We start from the raw sequence: 19,363 nt of genomic DNA, 5'->3' as shown, positions 1-19,363 counted from the left end.
CTGTTGGCAAATCCAATCACTGGTTGGAGTGAATGATTGATTTAGGGGGACCCCAAATTAAATTGAGCATTGCAAGGACTGCTTGCTGTGAGAGATATATCTGAGCTTGAGGCTTACTAAATTTCACCATGGAATCTCAGAGACTAACAAGAAGCCCCCTATGCAGGACCCAAGTCCACTCCTGAATACTTATGAGGAAATACAGAGGTAAAATTTCTTAATGGGGGGGGGAGGCATTATGTCTGAACAGCCAACTGCTCAGGAACTGCTTTCTGAAACATCCAATAGAGGGGTCCCAAACTCTTTTCAGCCTGTGTTCAACTTTGGTGACAGAGCGTTTTGGGCACAATTACAAAATGGCTGCCACAGGAGGCAGAGCCAACCACAATAATGCCTTCTATCTACAGAAGAACTTCTAAACACATTCTCTGTAGGACAGGGGTTCTTCAGGATTTATTTCCCTCAGAAGATCTGTGGAAGTTCTTCAGGGCAGAGAGGTATGACTATGATGAGTTTATAACTGGAGCTCTGAAAGTGCTAATCAGGTTGCTGGACTGCAGTAAAAGGAAAACAAAGGAGATAATAATCTGTGGAGAAGGACCCATTGATGCATTTCTTCAAATCACCCCAATATCCACCCCTCCAAAAAAATTAGTATCTCAGCCTCACACTGTGCCATTAAAGGACTCTGTAAAAAACTGAGTTTTGTTTTCCTGCTAAAATATATTTCAATGATTTATTTGTTGCTGTCAAACATATTTGTTGATTTTGATGTCTGGTCCTCTTGTGGGCTGCCGCCTTCAAGATTCATCCTGTGAAATCCTAGGAGGTCATACCTTGTTGAGAATCACCCTTCCACATTGCCAGAGAGATCTATGCTTATGTTTGATATCTTTTCTACCATATTTGAATTTGCAGCTAACCACTTGTAAGCATGTTTGTTCCTGTCTCATTGCAAGTGACCATCTCATTGCAAGGTTGCTCCATGTGCAGGATGAAGATACTTGTGCACACAGGAGGAACAGACCACAAGAAAAACACTGCTGGGTCTTCTCTAGAGCATCAGACTAATATATCACCAATGGAGGTTCACATGGGGTAACACTGCACATTACACTACTCCCTTGAGGGTTATAAAGAAACTGTAGCTCACCCCCTCCCTTGGAGACAGGTGGGAATTCAGACTGGACACAAGGCATGGCACAAACAGCACAAGAGCAGCAGATGGGTGAAAAGGTCAGTGCAAACAGAGAATGTGAAGCACGTACAGTAGTGCTCCAGAAATCCCGTGCCTGTTCTTTTTCTTTTTCTTTCTTTGATGTGCCACACGAAATTCTGACAAGCTAGTTATTAAGCTAGCTTTGACCTGGATGGTCCAGACTAGCCTGGGCTTACAGTTGCCAGGCATCCTGGCAGAAAAATTAAAAGAAAAATATGAACTTGTCTACTTATAGGGATTTCTTGCCATAGACCTCCTGGTAGCTCTAGGAATTGCCAGAAACTTGATGGTAAGAACTGTGCACACTGGCTATTCCAGTCTTTAGAGGGTACTGAAGGCAAGCTTTTGCCAGAAACCCCTGAACCAACATGGTTCCCACAATGGACCCACTGTCCCAACAGCATAGTCATACTCCATTTTCATAGGATACCCAGAAAGATCAGAGGCAGCATGAGATAATTGCTTCCAAGCACTGCCTCTTCCAGGTTATGGTTCTACTGAAGGTGCCTTGCCCAAGGGCTTCCCCAAATATACCTGTATTAAGCTCACTCCCCATAAAACACGGAGACCTGGCAGCCAGAAAGGCAATAAGACCGGGCCCCCCATCGCAATGGTCTGTCAAAAGCAGACTATGTGGAGCCAGCACAGACTCCATCTTGGAACCAGCCTCACAGACCAAAAAGAACTTCTGAAAGCAAGCACGTGTACAATCAACAAGAGGCAGCCAGCCTTGTCTTCTTAGTAATCCATAATCCCATCTTCTCTGACTCTAGCAAACTGTACTGTCTCCAAAGTAATTCCAGAGGTCTAGCACCTCTCTCCACTCAACATTGAACCACTGACATATAGAAATACAAACATTGGCTAAGTTCCGAATCTCGGAAGCACAAGCCAAGCATCCCACACATACACAGTTTTTATCTGGCTACTCATTACAACTGGGTCAGCCCACCCCTGCCTCCCCAGAACATACTTAAACTGGCACTCCGCGCCCCAACTTTGTACATCTCTTGTGGCACATAGAAGAGTGCACCCTCAGACTCTCTCTGAGCTTCTAACATTGTAATGTATTGGCTGAAATACGCGCCCACGCGCAGAGGCGGCTGGGTATCCCAGGCACCTCTAGCGCGGGGCGCGGAATCCCCGCCTACTACATCCACGGCGGGAAGTTTAACAGGCCAGGATTGGCCTGACCTGTACAGGAGGCTGAACCGGGTATGTACATAAGCGGGGCCCGGCCCGCGTGTTCTCCCTCTTGCAACGTGCTCCTAATAAACAATGTTGCCCTACTCTCGTCTCTGCCTCGAGTACGTTACACTGGCGACGAAGGTGGGATACTAGCCTCATCGGCGACAATCGGAGACCTTGGGCAACGAACGACCGGCCACGACCGCCGCCGCCACCATGGCCAACCAGAGCGGGAACACCGGGTACATCGAGCCCTTCGACCCTGCAAATCCTGAGGGCTGGGAGTCCTACTCGGAACGGGTCGAGTTCTACCTCCGGGCCAACAAGATCACCGACGCCGGATCAAAGAGGGATGTTCTCCTGAGCGTCTGCGGGCCAGCCACGTTCGAGATCGCCAAGGGTCTCTCGGCTCCCGCCCGCCTCGCGGAGAAATCCTACGATGAGATCATCAGGCTCCTCACGGGCCATTTCTTGCCGCAGCCCTCACGGGTGGCCCGCAGATTCCTGTTCCACAAAAGGGACCAGACCGCTGGAGAATCAGCCGCGGACTACTTGGCGGCCCTCCGCAAACTCGCCGGGAACTGCAACTTCCCCCAGTTGGAGGAAACCCTGGCCGACCGATTCACGTGGGGCCTCCGCGACGAAAGGCTCCAGCAGAAGCTCTTCGCCAAAGAAGAGCTCACCCTCCAGGGCGCCTTCAGCGAGGCAGTCGCGTTCGAGAGGGCTGCCCGGACCTTTCCCCGGGTCAAGACCGAGACCGCCCACCATGAGGAGCTGGACCCCGAGCACCAGGACGAGGGGGAAGCCTTCCAGACGCGCCGCGCCGCAGGACCAGCTGCCCGAGCTCCACAGCGCCCCCGAGCCAGCGAACGGCCGAGCCAGCGAACGGCCGAACCAGCGAACTAACGAAAGGGCCAAATGCGCCAGCTGCGGCGACCCCCACGATCGGAGGGACTGCCAGTACCGGACCTGGGACTGCAGGAGCTGCGGGAAGACCGGCCACATCGCGCGAGCTTGCCGAGCCAAGCACAACCGCCCGCGACCGACCGCACACCACGAGGCCACAGAGTCCCACTCAACAGCCTCCACCTCACTTCAGGTACTGAGTTTGCCCCTGACCACCCCCAACAAGATAAAGATGGCGGTCCTCATAGACGGGGCCCCCTGCGTCATGGAAGTGGACTCGGGCTCCTCCATCTCCATAATCGCGGAGGAGACCCTGAGAAGGCTGCGCCCCGGCTAGGGGCTGCAGCTGCGACCGGCAAATTTCATATTGCGGGACGTCCAGCAAAACCCGGTCCAAATAGCGGGGTGGGCACGGGTGCAGGTGGAACGGGGGTCCTTCAGAGGCCCCCTAGACATCCTGGTGGTCAGGCGGCCGCTTACCACCCTCTTGGGTCTTGCATGGTTTGGCCCCTTGGGAATCCGAATAGAGGTGGCGCGCACGACCACCGCGGGAGGGTTCGGGGAGGTGTGCAGAGAGTTCCCCGACGTATTCGATGGGTCGCTGGGTAGTTACAAGGGCCCGGCCATCTCCCTACCGCTCGACCCGACGGTCAGACCGATCCGGCTCAAGGCAAGGAGGGTCCCCTTCGCCTTGAAGCCCAAGATCGAGGCAGAGTTGGACCGCCTAGTAGCACAAGGGGTCCTGGAGCCGGTCGATTACGCCATGTGGGAGACCCCCATAGTGTCTCCGGTCAAACCCAATGGGGACGTGCGTATATGTGCAGATTACAAGTGCACAATTAACAAAGCGCTCCAAGACAACCCCTACCCAGTGCCGGTGGTGAGCCACGTCCTGGCTGCTCTAGCGGGGTCTAAGGTCTTTGGGAAGCTGGACCTGGCCCAGGCCTACCAACAGCTCCCAATAGACGCCAAGACGGCGGAAGCCCAGACCATAGTGACACACAGGGGGGCCTTCCGGGTGAAGAGGCTACAGTTCGGGGTAAGCGTCGCTCCGGGGATTTTCCAGAGTATAATGGACGCTCTCCTTAAAGGGATCCCCGGAGTGCAGCCGTTTTTCGACGACGTTTTAATCGCCGCCCCCGGCCCCGAAGAGTTCGGAAATCGCTTGAGAGAGGTGCTCCGCCGGTTCCAGACAGCGGGGCTCAAGGTCAAACGGGAAAAATGCTTGCTGGGGGTCCCACGGGTGGAGTTCCTGGGTTTCGCCGTAGACTCCGCGGGAATCCACCCAACAGAAGAAAAAACTCGAGCCATCCTGCAGGCCCCGGCTCCCACCTGCAAGGCGGAGCTCCAAAGCTTCTTGGGGGTGCTGAACTTTTATCATTCGTTCCTCCCCCACAAGGCAGCCCTCGCTGAGCCCCTCCACAGGTTACTGGACAAAAAGGCCCCGTGGGTGTGGGGAAAAAGGCAAGCCGCCGCATTCCAGACGGTCAAGGACATCCTAGTATCTAATGCGGTGCTCCACCATTTTGACGAGGGTCTCCCCGTCATCTTGGTGTGCGATGCGTCGCCCTACGGAGTGGGGGCAGTCCTGGGGCACCAACTCCCGGACGGGAGGGAGGTTCCGGTGGCATACTACTCCCGCACGCTGTCTCCAGCCGAGCGCAATTACGCGCAGATAGACAAAGAGGCACTGGCAATTGTGGCGGGGGTCCGCAAGTTCCACGAATATCTGTACGGGCGGAGGTTCACTATTGCCACCGACCACAAGCCTCTCCTAGGCCTGTTGGCCCCTGACCGGCAAACCCCCCAAATTCTCTCACAGTGCGTGTTGAGGTGGAACCAATTCCTCAACTCCTACACGTACACACTGGTGCACAGGGCAGGCAAGGCCATGGGCCACGCGGACGCGCTCAGCCGTTTGCCGCTCCCAGAAGTAGGCCCAGACCCCGCCCCCGCACACCAGGTCATGATGATAGAGAGCCTCCCGGAGCAGCCCCTCCACGCGGCGGAGGTCGCCAAGGCAACACAGAAACACAAAACACTGGCGAGGGTGCTAGACTGGGTGATGAGGGGCTGGCCGGAGGGGAACATGGGGGAAGAATTCAAACCATACACGACCAGGAGGGAGGAACTAGCTGCGCACAAGGGGTGCCTATTATGGGGAAGCAGGGTGGTGATCCCGCCTCCGCTGCAAAAGCGAGTCCTGGAATCCCTACACGAGACCCATCCCGGCATAGTCCGAATGAAGGCGTTAGCCAGGAGCTACGTCTGGTGGCCGGGAATGGACGGGGAAATTGAGACGTGGGTGCGCAGGCGTCAAACGTGTCAGGAGTCAAGGCCTGAGCCCCCCAGCGCCCCCGCCACACGGTGGGAGTCCACCCGGAAGCCCTGGTCGAGGCTCCACATCGATTTTGCGGGGCCATTCCAGGGTCAAATCTTCATGATCATTGTGGACGCCTATTCCAAATGGCTGGAGGTCATTCCCGTAGGGTCCACCTCAGCGGCCGCCGCCATCAAAGCGCTGCGCAGGGTCTTGTGCACCCACGGTATTCCGGATACCATAGTCTCAGATAACGGGACAGCATTCACAGCGGCGGACTTCCAAGGGTTCCTCAACAGATACCTGATTAAACACATTCGCTCCGCCCCCTTTCACCCGGCCACTAACGGCCAGGCGGAGCGGATGGTCCGCACAACCAAGGAAGCCTTAAGCCGCATCGTTCAGGGAGACTGGGACCACAGACTAGCTGCGTTCCTTTTCGATAACCGGGTCACCCCCAACCCGGCCACAGGGGTCAGTCCGGCCGAGCTCCTCATGGGGCGCAAACTCATAACACGGCTGGACCGACTACACCCTGACAGGACCGCTGACCCCAGCGGAAGTCCCGAGGTCCGGGACGCGGCAAGGGGGTTCTTCGCAGGCGACCCAGTTTATGCCCGGAACTACGCTAGGGGACCCGAATGGGTGGTGGGCAGAGTGTTACGAGTAACGGGGTCCCGCCACTACGACATATCGACCGAGGGGGGCCAGGTCCTACGGCGGCACATCGACCAGCTACGCCGCCGGACGCTGCCCGAGGACCCAGCGGACATAGAGGAGGCGGAGCCAACCAGAGGCCGGCCAGACGACGCGCCCCCAACGACAGCAGGGCTGCCGCCCGAAGTGCAGGGGCCCACCGAGCCCGACCGGCCCGAGGAACCAAACCCGCCGCCTCTGGCGGCACCACAACCCCCGGACGCGCCCGCCAGGGAAGCAGCGCCCCCCCCACAGGACCTTCCCAGACGGTCCACCAGGGAGAGCCGCCCGCCCGCGTATCTTAAAGACTATGTTCATTAACTAGGGGGGGAGGAGTGTAATGTATTGGCTGAAATACGCGCCCACGCGCAGAGGCGGCTGGGTATCCCAGGCACCTCTAGCGCGGGGCGCGGAATCCCCGCCTACTACATCCACGGCGGGAAGTTTAACAGGCCAGGATTGGCCTGACCTGTACAGGAGGCTGAACCGGGTATGTACATAAGCGGGGCCCGGCCCGCGTGTTCTCCCTCTTGCAACGTGCTCCTAATAAACAATGTTGCCCTACTCTCGTCTCCGCCTCGAGTACGTTACAAACATGAACCACTGGTTGGCCATGTCTGTTCCCCCTCCTTCCTCCACGTGGATTCCAGACTTCAGGATCAGGTGAATATCACCCTATTACAAACCAACCCTCTTCTTGTCACTATCAATCACCCCTCTGTTTCTTAGTTCTGTATACGTGTGTTGATCTGTGTTTATTATTTTGCATGAATGCTTAGTGTGAATTTACACATTTTTACACAATGAAACTCAATTTATTCAATTAAGGCCTCTTTCTTCCATTGGTATCTCTTGCAATCTGACCCTTGCATACATAAAGAACCCTTATGCACTTGAACTGCCCTGTGTCAATAACCAGACCCAAGAAATTGGGGTAACACCCCACATTTTGGAGCTAATCCCCCACAAAATGTAGTTCTGCAAAAAAATGAAGAACTACAGATAGAGAGCTGGAAAGATTAAGAAAAATATTTTGGATGGAATCAAGATGAAATGACAGTAATAATTAGTCTTCTTGGTAAGGGAGGATGGGTCAAATCCAACGTTTTTCAAAAGTTTTTTGATCTACAGTTAGTCACACAGTATATAAATAACTAGTACTGTCAGCAGATAGTTCTCCAGCCATGGAGTGATGCTTGTTTCCAAGGGAGTTATTATGCCGTTAACATAAAAGATTGGATGGTATTTCATGTTGGCCTTCTAAGCAATTTATCCCATTGCTTTAGCAAGTGCAGACTTTAGCATCTATGATTCATCTGTAAAAACATGCCCCATGCTTATTGATTTACTAGAAGTGGTTTTGACAAGCGACTCTCCACCAGAGAAATGTCACCAGGGCAATAAAGAATGAGGAGCATACTGCTTTCTTTTATCACCTGTGAGTAGTCTATGTCCATATGTCTTGGTTATTTCTCTTGCAAACATATAAATTAGGAGTGAGGGGGGAAGGAGAGAGAGTCTTCTGCATATGTTACATGACAGCCACAGAAAAATTAGTGTGAGGAGCTCCACAGAGTCAGTGAAGCCAGAAATAGCTCCCGTATAGTAATTAATGTGCTCCCATGTGCTTCTACACAATTGTAAGGAAACATACAAGAGCAAGGGAAAGATTTAATTTGGCTCCTGGCTGCGCTGAAATTTGTTTTCAGCAACAGGTTAGGACTCAAATCTAGGACAAGTGAAATAATAACTAAAAATAGAGCTCATTTGAATATGTGTAAAATGCCTTCTCTTCTTCATCACAATCACAAGCATTTAACAAGATCCTATGTTTGTAGGCCTGAAGGGCATATCCACATACACAACCCACAACGCATCTGAAAAAAGGCACAAAGATCAATGTTTACAAAGCGGTTGTGATGACAACCCTCATCTATGGCTCCGAATCGTGGGTTTTATATCGTCATCACCTGCAACTCCTCGAGCGCTTTCATCAGCGCTGCCTTCGCACCATCCTCAACATCCACTGGAGTGACTTTGTGACCAACACTGAAGTCCTCAAGCGGGCGGAGGTTACCAGTATCGAGGCACTGCTGCTGAAGACGCAGCTGCGCTGGGCAGGGCATATTTCTAGGATGGAAAACCACCGCCTTCCCAAGATTGCCCTGTATGGCGAACTCTCCACCGGCCATCGAAATAGAGGGGCACCAAAGAAGAGGTACAAGGACTCCTTGAAGAAATCCCTTGGCACCTGTCGCATCAACCATCACCAGTGGTCTGACCTAGCCTCAGATCGCAAAGCATGGAGACACACCATCCACCAGGCTGTCTCTTCCTTTGAAAACGCACGCATAGCTGGTCTTGAGGACAAAAGGAGATTGAGGAAGAATCGCACTGCTACAGCACCAATCCTAAATCAGACTTTTCCCTGCAGCCACTGTGGCTGGACCTGCCTGTCCCGCATTGGTCTTGTCAGCCACCAGCGAGCCTGCAGCAGACGTGGACTATTGCACCCTTCTTAAATCTTCGTTCGTGAAGCCAAGCCGAGAGAGCGAGAGATGTTTGTAGGGCTTAAGGGTTGTATCTAGTACAGCATTTCCATGCAAAATTGCAGCTCAAACACAACACTGGGCTTCACCTATACCCCAAAAAAACGAAAAGAGGGTAACTTAACCCAAAATAATGAATTAAGAACCTAGAAAGTTAAATGAATCAAAACTAAAGGGCCCAGTATTAAAACTGCTGAATATAGGACATAAATATACATTGATATTAAAAAAATACCTGTATTTATTACAAAATACTTTAAAAATAATTAGAGGCCCAAATATAGCCTCAATTCAGGTTACAATCATGCAGAAATCTCATACAAAGACTTTATGCGACTCTGACCAAACACACTTGTGTTAGGTCTGCCAGGTGTTACCTTTTTTCCAGTGGGGAATTTTGGGAGAGGGGTGTTCCAGGGGTGGGCAAGGAATATCACATGGGGGACCCTCTGGTATTTGGGTCCAAGGAAAATCAATTCTAAGTGTAGCCTGGAGCCAAGTAACATAGACCAGAATAGGAAGGTATATAAGTGAATACCACTCAAGACAGGGCAGACAGTGATTTCAAATAAGGCCTCTTAAGTACATCTCTACCTTGAGTTAGTGACATTAATTAGAACCAGGCCTCAGATTCAGCAGGAGCTCATAGGAGTGCAGCTCCTGAACCTTTCTGAGGGTTCCCACTCCTCCTTCCCACCTTGTCCACTGAATAACAATCCCTGGATGAGTTCCATCACCTATTTTTTTACAAAACGACCCCTGATTAGGACACAATTCCAACTTGGCCCTATATTGACTAATTATTGTAATATTACATTGTCTGGAACTAATGTGTAATAACTATGCTTGACCATTGAAGAAGGCCATACGGCCGAAACACATTTGTCAGGGTTGCATAAAGTCTTTGTTTGAGATTTCTGCATGATTTTGACCTGAACAGAGGGTATATTTGGGGCCATAATTGTTTTAAACCATTTTGTAATATAATGCATGCATTTTTGTATAGCAATGTATATTTATGTTCTATATTCAGCAGTTTTAATACTGGGCCCTAATTTGGATTCATTTAAGCTTCTAGGCTCTTAAACGTAGCCTCGGACCCCCTATTGTCAACCTCATAGTGCACACATATTGTTAGATTTATAGCACACACATTCCGTAACTGAGGACAGGGCTCTGTCTCACAGCCTTTTCTAAAATGCCAGCTACTTGGCTACTGTGAAAGAAATATATATGAGAGTAAATAAAGACGACCACTTATATGGAAATCTCACCAGTAGTCTTGCTAAACTTGGCTAACATCCCTCCCATAAATATTTCTTCCAGTATTAGGGTTGCCAATCCCCAGGTGGGGGCAGGGGATCCCCCGGTTTGGAGGCCCTCCCCCCGCTTCAGGATCGTCAGAAAGCGGGGGGAGGCGAGGGAAATGTCTGCTGGGAATTCTGTTATTCCCTATAGAGATTTATTCCTATAAAAATCATGGAGAATTGATCCGCGGGTATCTGGGGGGGGCTGTTTTTTGGGGTAGATACACCAAATTTTTAGTATAGCATCTAGTACCTCTCCCCAAAATACCCCCTAAGTTTCAAAAAAGATTGGACCAGGGGGTCCAATTCTATGATCCCCAAAAGAAGGTGCCCCTATCCTTCATTATTTCCTATGGAAGGAGGGAATTGAAAAGGTGTGCCGTCCCTTTAAATGTGATGGCTAGAACTCCCTTTGGAGTTCAATTACGTATGCTTGTCACAGCCTTGATCTTGGCTCCACCCCTAATGTCTCCTGGCTCCACCTCCAAAGTCCCCAGATATTTCTTGAATTGGACTTGGCAACCCTATCCAGTATACCTGCTTGTAATGCCAGCACTGGAACCAGTGCTTTTTTTGAGCAGGAACACACAGGAATGCAGTTCCAGCTGGCTAGGTGTCAGGGGGTTTGGCCTAGTATTCAAATGAGTTCCTGCTGGCCTTTTTCTACAAAAAAGCCCGGTGTGAAATGATGACATCACAGACTGTGGCCTAATATGCAAATAAGTTCCTGCTGGGCTTTTTCTACAAACAAAGCCCTGCCTGGAATAATGTCACACTGAGTGATTTTTTTGCTTGGGCAGGCTGCCCTTATAGGGTATCCTATGTATGTATGCGTTGGTGAGGAGAGATGGAGCTTTAACCTTTAGAGGATCACACATTTGAACTGTAGGCAGAGCACTTACCTGAGGGCCATGTGGAAACATGTCATCCCTTAAATGCAGCCTTTTCTCCAGGTCTTTTACAACAGCCGCTTTGCTTTCTCTAATTGACTCCTCTGTGGCCAGTTGTGAGGGTCTGAGACTTTTCTTCACTGCTCCCTGCTGGCTTCCTCTACAAAACAAACATTCTGCTAAGAGGCTGCTGTTGATATTTAAATTTTGATATTTAATTTAATTTCAGGACAAAAAAAAAAAGAAGGGGTAAAGTACCACCAGAGCTGGCAAATGCAGTTTTTCAAGGCACAAAGGATTTCCCACTAACCTCACTTCCAGCTTGCCTGGATTCAGTTTCAGATCATTCAACCCAATCCATTCAACCATAGCTTCCAAACACCAGTTAAGGGCAGAAACAGCACATCCCTGGATGTTTAGCTAATGGGATGCACAGCCCACCAATTTTCTCTTTCTAACCTGGATGAGGCTAGCTTGATCTCACCAGAATTCAGAAGCTAAGCAGGATTGACCCCGATTAGTATTTGAATGGGAGACCACCAAGGAAGTCCAGGGTTGCTACACAGAGGCAGGGAATAGCAAACCACCTCTGAACGGCTCTTGAAAACCCTATCGTGTCACAATAAGCTGTCTGTGACTTGTCAGCACTTTCCACCATCTTTAGCAGTTATCAGTGCTTTTTTGTAGCTGAAACTCCTTTGCATATTAGGCTACACCACCACCACCACCACCCCACCACCCCCAATGTAGCCAATCCTCCTACAGGGCTCTTCTACTGTAAGCTCTTGGAGAATTGGGGGGGTGTAGCCTAAGATGCAAAGGAGTTCCTGCTACAAAAAAAGCCCTGACTACAACAATAAATTTACCCATTAATCATGTACCATCTGTGCGGCCTCCTCTCCATGATATTAAAATTAATAATTCCTAGTTCCAAAGTTCTACACAAACTCTTCCAGTGACTACACTGGGAGGTATTGGTGAAAATACCAAGCCCTGTAGAACACATACATTAACTCCTGTTGAACAAAGTTTGAGTCCGGTGGCACCTTTAAGACCAACTAAGTTTTATTCAAGCTATAAGCTTTTGTGTGCATGCACACTTCTTCAGATACATTGAAATGGAAGTTACCAGTTCATACATGTAGGCAGAGGGTTAGCAGCAAATTAGCATAAGCATACGAAAATGTGTTTATCAGATGTAAGGACCAAACCAGAATAACAAGCCTGGTTTATAAGGTCACTATTTGCTTGGGTTCAATTCCAGGGAATGACCACCAGAGTTTAGGGGGAAGGGACATGGAGAGTGTGGCATTGTGTCACAGTGATGTCATTTCCAGAGAGAAATGGAAGTGATGTGACACCATATGCAATGCTGTTTTTGTTCTGCTACCAACGCTGAGAGTGGTTACCAGTGGGAGGTTTGCTACAGCAGGGGTGCGGTCACACCTACCATTAAAAGCGGGTGTGTAGTGCTCAAATCTGAACTGCTGAATATTGATTCGATGCAGGGCAGTTCAGACGAGCATCCAAGAATGCTATTCATTCTGTTGTGCGCGATCAGACATCCAATACTATCACGCTCCTTTCTTGGAGCATGCGTAATCAGATGGTGATTTCTGGGAGGGGAGGGGGTCCATTGAACATGCGCCCAACTGTTTGGAGTTGGAAAATCAAAACTTTCTTCAGAGGCAGGGGGGAAGGGCGAAAGTTTCCAGAATTAACGTTGCCGATCCAAACCACAGAACTGCCAGGAATTATTTTCCTAGAAATTGGCAGTGACAATGATATCTTGAAATCCTCCACATTGAAAAAAAAGAATTTTTTCCTGTTCTGAATAGTGGGATAACGTTTCCCCCTCCCCTCCGATCCTGTGTTGATTGGAGAAGCAGAAGCGTCACCTCAGATTCCCGGATGATCTGGCAATGCGCAGGTCTGCTGGGGCTTTTTTTTTTTAAAGGTGAGAGGCAGTATCGCGCGTGAGCTGTCCAAACAACAAAAAGCCGATCTTGTGCCACTGTTTTGAAAAAGGGCCTGACTTTATGTGCTGTCAAATTAATGCGCCATTCATGCGTAGCAAGCCTGGATGACACTGGATGACGCTCCATTGCCAGATGTGCCTGTCTGAACGAACATATTTAATCCGTCAGCCAGACGGAGCTGTGTCGTCACTAATGGTACGTGTGACCGCACCCCAGGAGACCCAGCAGCTCTAACCAGGGTCCCTTGATGAACTCATAAGAGTACTTTAATAAAGAAGATTGCATTCAAAACACCCTTTCCCACAATTTCCATTGGGATATGTTTTCTGTGAACATCCTTATCCATTCATTCACAATGATTTACTCATATTATATTTATATGCAACATTTCCATCACTTACGCTGCTGGTGCACTTTTAGGTAGGCCCATAGCATTTGTTGCAGGTACAGAAGGAAGAGAAGGAAGTACAGCGCTTAGGAAGGCTACTGGATTCTGGATCCGACCGGTTGGAGAAAGAGGTGTAGGGGGCACATTTTGGGGCTGGAACTGGTTCATACTAGAAACAGAAAGCAACAGTGGTGGTAACACAGGTTCCTTGGGAGTTGTTATAGGTTGATCAGTTTGGTTGGAAAAAACCCCTGGAGACCTTGTCTGGACTGGTGGAGGAGTTCTAAAGAAGTTTTCCTTGTTGCTTGTTCTTTGGTTTCCTTGAGGTATGTTGCTGAATGATGAAGACATGGGGGAGCTAGAAGGTGAACTGACGGTTGGAGAGGTGTTCTGAGATGCCAGGAATTGTTTCGGCCGGGTGTAGGTGAACGTCTGTGATGGAGAGCCTTTGTTCTGCTTGTATGTACTTGAAGATGACTGCTGATTGGGCAAAGCAGCAGAGTTCAGCTCCCTTGGAAGTGTGGGAGATGGCTGCTGTTGCTGCTCAAACAAGACCTGGTTGTGCAGTTGCTTTAACATTGTCGGATCCCTGAGCACAAACAGAGACAATCTATATTACATGCCATAATAAACCATGTGTTTTTCCAAAAAGATACAGTATATGAGTATTTGCAAAATGTAATATTTCCATCCCTGAGAGAAAAACAAAAAAAGAAACAATTAAAATGACACAGGCCTGGATCATATGAACATATGAAGCTGCCTTATACTAAATCAGACCCTCAGTCCATCAAAGTCAGTATTGTCTAATCAGACTGGCAGTGGCTCTCCAGGGTCTCAAGCTGAGGTTTTTCATGCCTATTTGCCTGGACACTTTTTAGTTGGAGATGCTGGGGACTGAACCTGGGACCTTCTGCTTACCAAGCAGATGCTCTACCACTGAGCCACCCTCCCCTACATTTTCTGTCGATGGAAGCATGACTTCCCTGTTTCACCCTCACCCTACAACCCAACCCCCTCCCTCAAATGCTACTACTGGGGGATGCCTCCCCAGAATAATTAAGGGTAGGGTTGCCAGATCCCTCCACCCAGCCACCAGTGGGGCATAGGGTTGCCAGATCCAAGTTGGGAAAGATTTGGGGATAGAGCCTGGGGAGAACAGGGGTTTCAGTAGGGTACAATTCCCTAGAATCCACTCTCCAAATCATCTATTTTCTCCAGGAGAACTGATCTCTGTAGATGAGCTATAATTCCAGGGGATGCCCAGATCACGCCTGGAGGCTAGCATCCCTAGCTAAGAGTGGGAGTCAGAGGTCTGCTTTGGGAGGGGGGAAATCAGTGAAAATGGCCCCCTTGCAGGTGTAGAAATTTTAGGCAAGATCCAAAGCAAACTTTTAAGAATATGACTAAACACTAAGAAATGCCTTCTTGCTTACAGCTTTGGTTTAGCTAATACTGGTGGTGGCTCTTTGGAAGGTGAGGTTGGCTCTTGTGTTTTCACCACCTGTCCATTGATCTTATCTGGGAAGGAGTTTGGTCTGATCTGATTCGTAGGCCCTCCACCATCTTCTGACGATGTTTCACTTCCTTTGTCATCTTCTGGCAACTTAAAGTGCACATGGAGGCCTATCTTGGAACTTGACCGGGGTTCATTGTGGTTCACAAGAACACCTTCCAGTTTAGGTTTTAGAGGCTGATCCACCACTGGAACTGAAGGGAGAGGTGCAGAAGTCTGGCATTCAGCAGCAACTTGGTTTATTGAATTTATAGTGTGAAGAGCAGCAGCATTATTCTGGTCCTCAGGTCCTGCAATAACAAGCATTACATAAGTACCTGTTATCCAAATGTGCTAAAGTAGATTACAAGGTCCACAAATGTAGATAGTAATCAGAGAGCCCTGAAAGGATCTAAACCTGATACCCTTAAAATTGGGGTCAAGAAGTCACATGTGTCAGCAGGAACTGGTAATGAAAGATTAGGAGCAGTTATGGAGGCCTGGCCTTGGCATCTGACTTTCTGGAAAGACAAGAAATTTATACATTTGCCAGAACCTGGTTGGGAAATACTTGGAGATTTTGGAGATGGACCCTGAAAGGGGTGAGGTTGGGTGAGGGAAGGGACTCCAGTGAGGTATAACACTAGAGTTGCCAATCCTCAGGTGGGGGCAGGGGATCCCCCAGTCTGAAGGCCCTCCGCCCGCTTCAGGGTCATCAAAAAGTGGGGGGAGAGAAATGGCTGCTGGGCACTCCATTATTCCCTATGGAGATGGATTCCCATAGGGAATTGGGGCTTGGGGGGAGGCTCTTTTTTGAGGTCAAGCCACCAATGTTCTGCATAGCATCTGGTGCCTCTTCTCAAAACACCCTCCAAGTTTCAAAAAGATTGGACCAGTTTAAGCAGGGCCTTTTTTGTAGAAAAAGCCCAGGAGGAACTCATTATCATTTTAGGCCACACCCCCTAACATCACCATTGTTTAGTATAGGGCATTTTTGTAGAAAAAGTCCAGCAGAAGCTCATTTGCATATAAGGCCACACCCCCTGATCCCAAGCCAGCTGGAACTGCGTTCCTGTGCATTCCTGCTCAAAAAAAGCCCTGAGTTTAAGTAAAAACTTTCAGCAATGCATAATAATTTTGAAGGGCTCAAACAGTGAGGATTTAGTTACAAATATGTTCTTATTTTCATCTGTGAAATTCTAGAAGCCCCATATCATTGACTAACGTGTCCATATTTTTCGAAGAGTGATTAAAATGCTCACTTGCCTTTTACAGTTAGCTGAGCCATACTGGAGACTGTTCCATATTTGTTACTTGCTGTGCATGTAAAACTTCCAGAATCTTCTGAAAACACTTCAGCAATAACTAATGTGCAGATCTCCTCTGAAAACCACCACCATCACAACAACAACAAAGAGAGCACATCAAGCCCAAATTATAACCATTAAATAAGCATACTCATGACAAGAATGTAGTAGACATGCAGCCAATTGTGAGGATTTTATCTTCTGGTCTTCACAGTGAAAGGCACACAATTAATATCCTCTCCAGGGTTGTTCGTTTCCTGAGGTGAGACATTCTGCCTGTCTCAGGGATCTGATTATGAAAACCATTAAATGGAGTGAGCGACACGCAGATCCAGCCTATAGTACACAGTTACCAGAAAGTTCTCCTCCAAAAGTCTCACTGAAATGAAATGTGTTTTTCAGGAGTTTCTTTATGCAGGAGAGCTTCTTAGAGATTGCGCCTTATGTTAATTAGTGGGCGGAGTGCAGAGAAGGGACTGCTGTGAGAGCCAGCATGGTGTAGTGGTTTGGCCCAAATCTCCATTCAGCTATGAAGCTCATTGGCTGGCCAGTCACTGTCACTGCCTATCCTACCTTACAGGCTTGTTGTGGGGGTAAAATGAAGGAAGAGGAGAACCACATATGCCACCTGCACCCTCCTTGGAGGAAAAGTGGAATGAAAATGTAATCAGAGGTCTGTTGATATTCTTTACCTCAGAATTCACATGATTTGAGCCAGTCCTGGGGCTCCCTGTGTGAGACACATTTCAAGAACATAATACAGAAAGGGAGCCTGTCTCACAGTATGTCTGTGGCTGCTTCTGTACACCAGCAGAAGCGCACGCACATTCTTCATCTGGATTTGTTTAGAAGTACAGCACCAATTTTGTTTTTGTTATTGTTGCTGGTTTGTACCTATCACTGGAATATATCCTCCAAATGTACCTATTGGTAGGCAGAATAGCAGATTTTCCCTCCTCCATCAGTACTTCAGTATCTAACCATTTTGTAAACACATTTCAGTCTGAAGCTCTGAAAACCACAGAATATGGGAATTATGTTTGTATGACACACACAAAAAATTTGTGAGTGTATAATCCACTGCTCACTTAAATCTGTTGGAGAACCATGAGCTTTCAACCTGTTAAGTTTCTGTGGACAGCAAACCATGTGTTTGTGAGGGAAAGGAACGCATCCTTTGAGGTGATCTCTCTCAGCATTCAGTGGCAGGTGGCATTTTCCGTTCCTCACAGAAGTAGCTGGCTCATGTTACATGATGTATGAGAAGCCTTCTCACATAATATGCAAACAAGTGTGCCTGAATTCAGCGAATACATTTTGGTGAGCACACGGAGTAACCAAGTTAGTGAATTCTAGAATAAGTCCCTGGAACAAGCTGTGCTGCATGAAGTCCTTGTGTTCTTTACAATGTCTGAAGATTGTTGGTACTAGAGACTGAAAAACCGAGTTAACAGTTGACATTAGCCTCTCAGAGGAAGAATGCTTAATGTGGCATTCTCAGATATCAATGGTGGAACACTTGAAATTATACTCTTGTGTTTCATTTGTGGGATGGGGTGTGGGGAGCTGAGGACTGAGAGAATAAATGGCATGGCCTGCAGTCTCATACAATATTCTCTGTCAGGCAAAAGGGATAAAAAAAATAGAACAGCTCTATGCTGTCTGGTGTTATGTCTGATTTCAAAGTGAATAAGGGATAATTCTTGCTAGTTCACTCATGTTGCCTAGCCCAGGAAACAGGGCTGATTCCATATTTGCGGGGGGGAGGCGCTCTGGGCAAAGAGTGCTTGGGGCCCCTCTTTCCCCACTTCTGAGCCCTCCTGCTGACAGGGAATGCAGGTGGTGGGAGGGCATGCAAGCAGGCAGAGGAAGGCCATGCAATGGTCAGCACGGGAGATGTGCCGGCAGCCGTGTGTTGGCAATGGTCCCCTCAGGAGCCCTGAACTTGACTACTGTCCCATTTCAGGGTCTGCCAACAGTAGCCCTTCGGGGAAAAGAATAACTCTCTTAAGTCTGAATTCGATTCAGAACAAAAGGCTTTATTTCTTGCCAAAATGAAAATATTTAACGTCTATATTAACAGACTTTTCAAGGCCCGCCCCCCCCCCCAAATACATGGCAACATACCTCCTCCATCCAAGCACATAACTGAGCACAAACCTACAAAACCTTCTGAACTTTTATTTTAACAAACTAGACTTCTTACCTGGTTCCGCCATAGAGCGGGGTTCTAAAAAAAGAAAGAAAGAAAATATGACTCAGTCCAGTGTTTATTTCACCATAGTCTCCCAAAGTCCTTTCATTAAATCATATACTGGTTCACTACATAGTTTTCCATACAGATATTGCTCCTCTTTTAGGGCTCCTAGGTTCCACTACCTCAATAGCCATAGTCTAGCATTGATGGGATTGCATTCAGATGTTTTAGTGTAACATATGAATTTCAAAACGTTTGTTTTTATTTCAGTGGAGAAGCCCAACATTTAATAATCAGATTCAAGTACCTGGTCTTTGAACAGACTGCTGAGGTTTTGATGCGGAGACTGAATGCAAGGTTCACTTCAGTGCTATGCCTATTATGTATTTCGGCTCAAGACACTGATCTGGAATATTTGTGGATATAGTACAAAACTGTGTATATGGTATCATGTACAATAACCTTGTGGATGGGCTTCCATGACAGGTTATCCTCTCTTTTTTTTAAGCATCAAGTCACAGTTGACTTATAGTGAATCTGTAGGGTTTTCAAGACAAAAGACATTCAGAGATGGTTTGCCATTGGCTGCCTTTGCGTCATGACCCTGGTATTCCTCGGAGGTCCCCAATCCAAATACTAGCCAGAGCTAACCCTGCTTAGCTTCCAGATCTGATGATATCAGGTTAACCTAGGCTATCCAGGTCATGGCAGATTATCCATAGCTTTGTGCAAACAGCAACAGATATCTAGATTTAGCATACCACCACCTATGTGGCAGCAGTTCATGTTACTGCCATTCTTGCTTGCAGGTGTGGTGTCCTGTTACTGCAAGAAGATCCCATTCAGAAACCAAGAACTGACCTCTGTGAAGACACTGTGTTCTCAGCTTTAGCTCATCACCTGCAATGTGTGTGTGTGGAGG

At 48.4% G+C, this 19,363-nt stretch overlaps 1 protein-coding gene across 1 annotated transcript in view; it reads right to left on the bottom strand.

Moving 5' to 3' along the window:
* Nucleotides 1–19,363, bottom strand: part of MYPN (myopalladin) — a 70,462-nt gene that overhangs the window by 17,453 nt on the left and 33,646 nt on the right. The window contains exons 8-12 of the mRNA XM_060241168.1: nt 18,451–18,474; nt 16,204–16,320; nt 14,879–15,248; nt 13,456–14,031; nt 11,088–11,235 (exon numbers count right to left, since the gene is read on the bottom strand). Of these exons, the coding sequence (XP_060097151.1) occupies nt 11,088–11,235; nt 13,456–14,031; nt 14,879–15,248; nt 16,204–16,320; nt 18,451–18,474 (1,235 nt within the window). The remainder of the gene's footprint in view (nt 1–11,087; nt 11,236–13,455; nt 14,032–14,878; nt 15,249–16,203; nt 16,321–18,450; nt 18,475–19,363) is intronic.

Source organism: Heteronotia binoei, chromosome 6 (genome assembly GCF_032191835.1).
Source record: "Heteronotia binoei isolate CCM8104 ecotype False Entrance Well chromosome 6, APGP_CSIRO_Hbin_v1, whole genome shotgun sequence".
NCBI lineage: Eukaryota > Metazoa > Chordata > Lepidosauria > Squamata > Gekkonidae > Heteronotia > Heteronotia binoei.
This window is presented reverse-complemented; position numbering and strand designations above follow the sequence as displayed.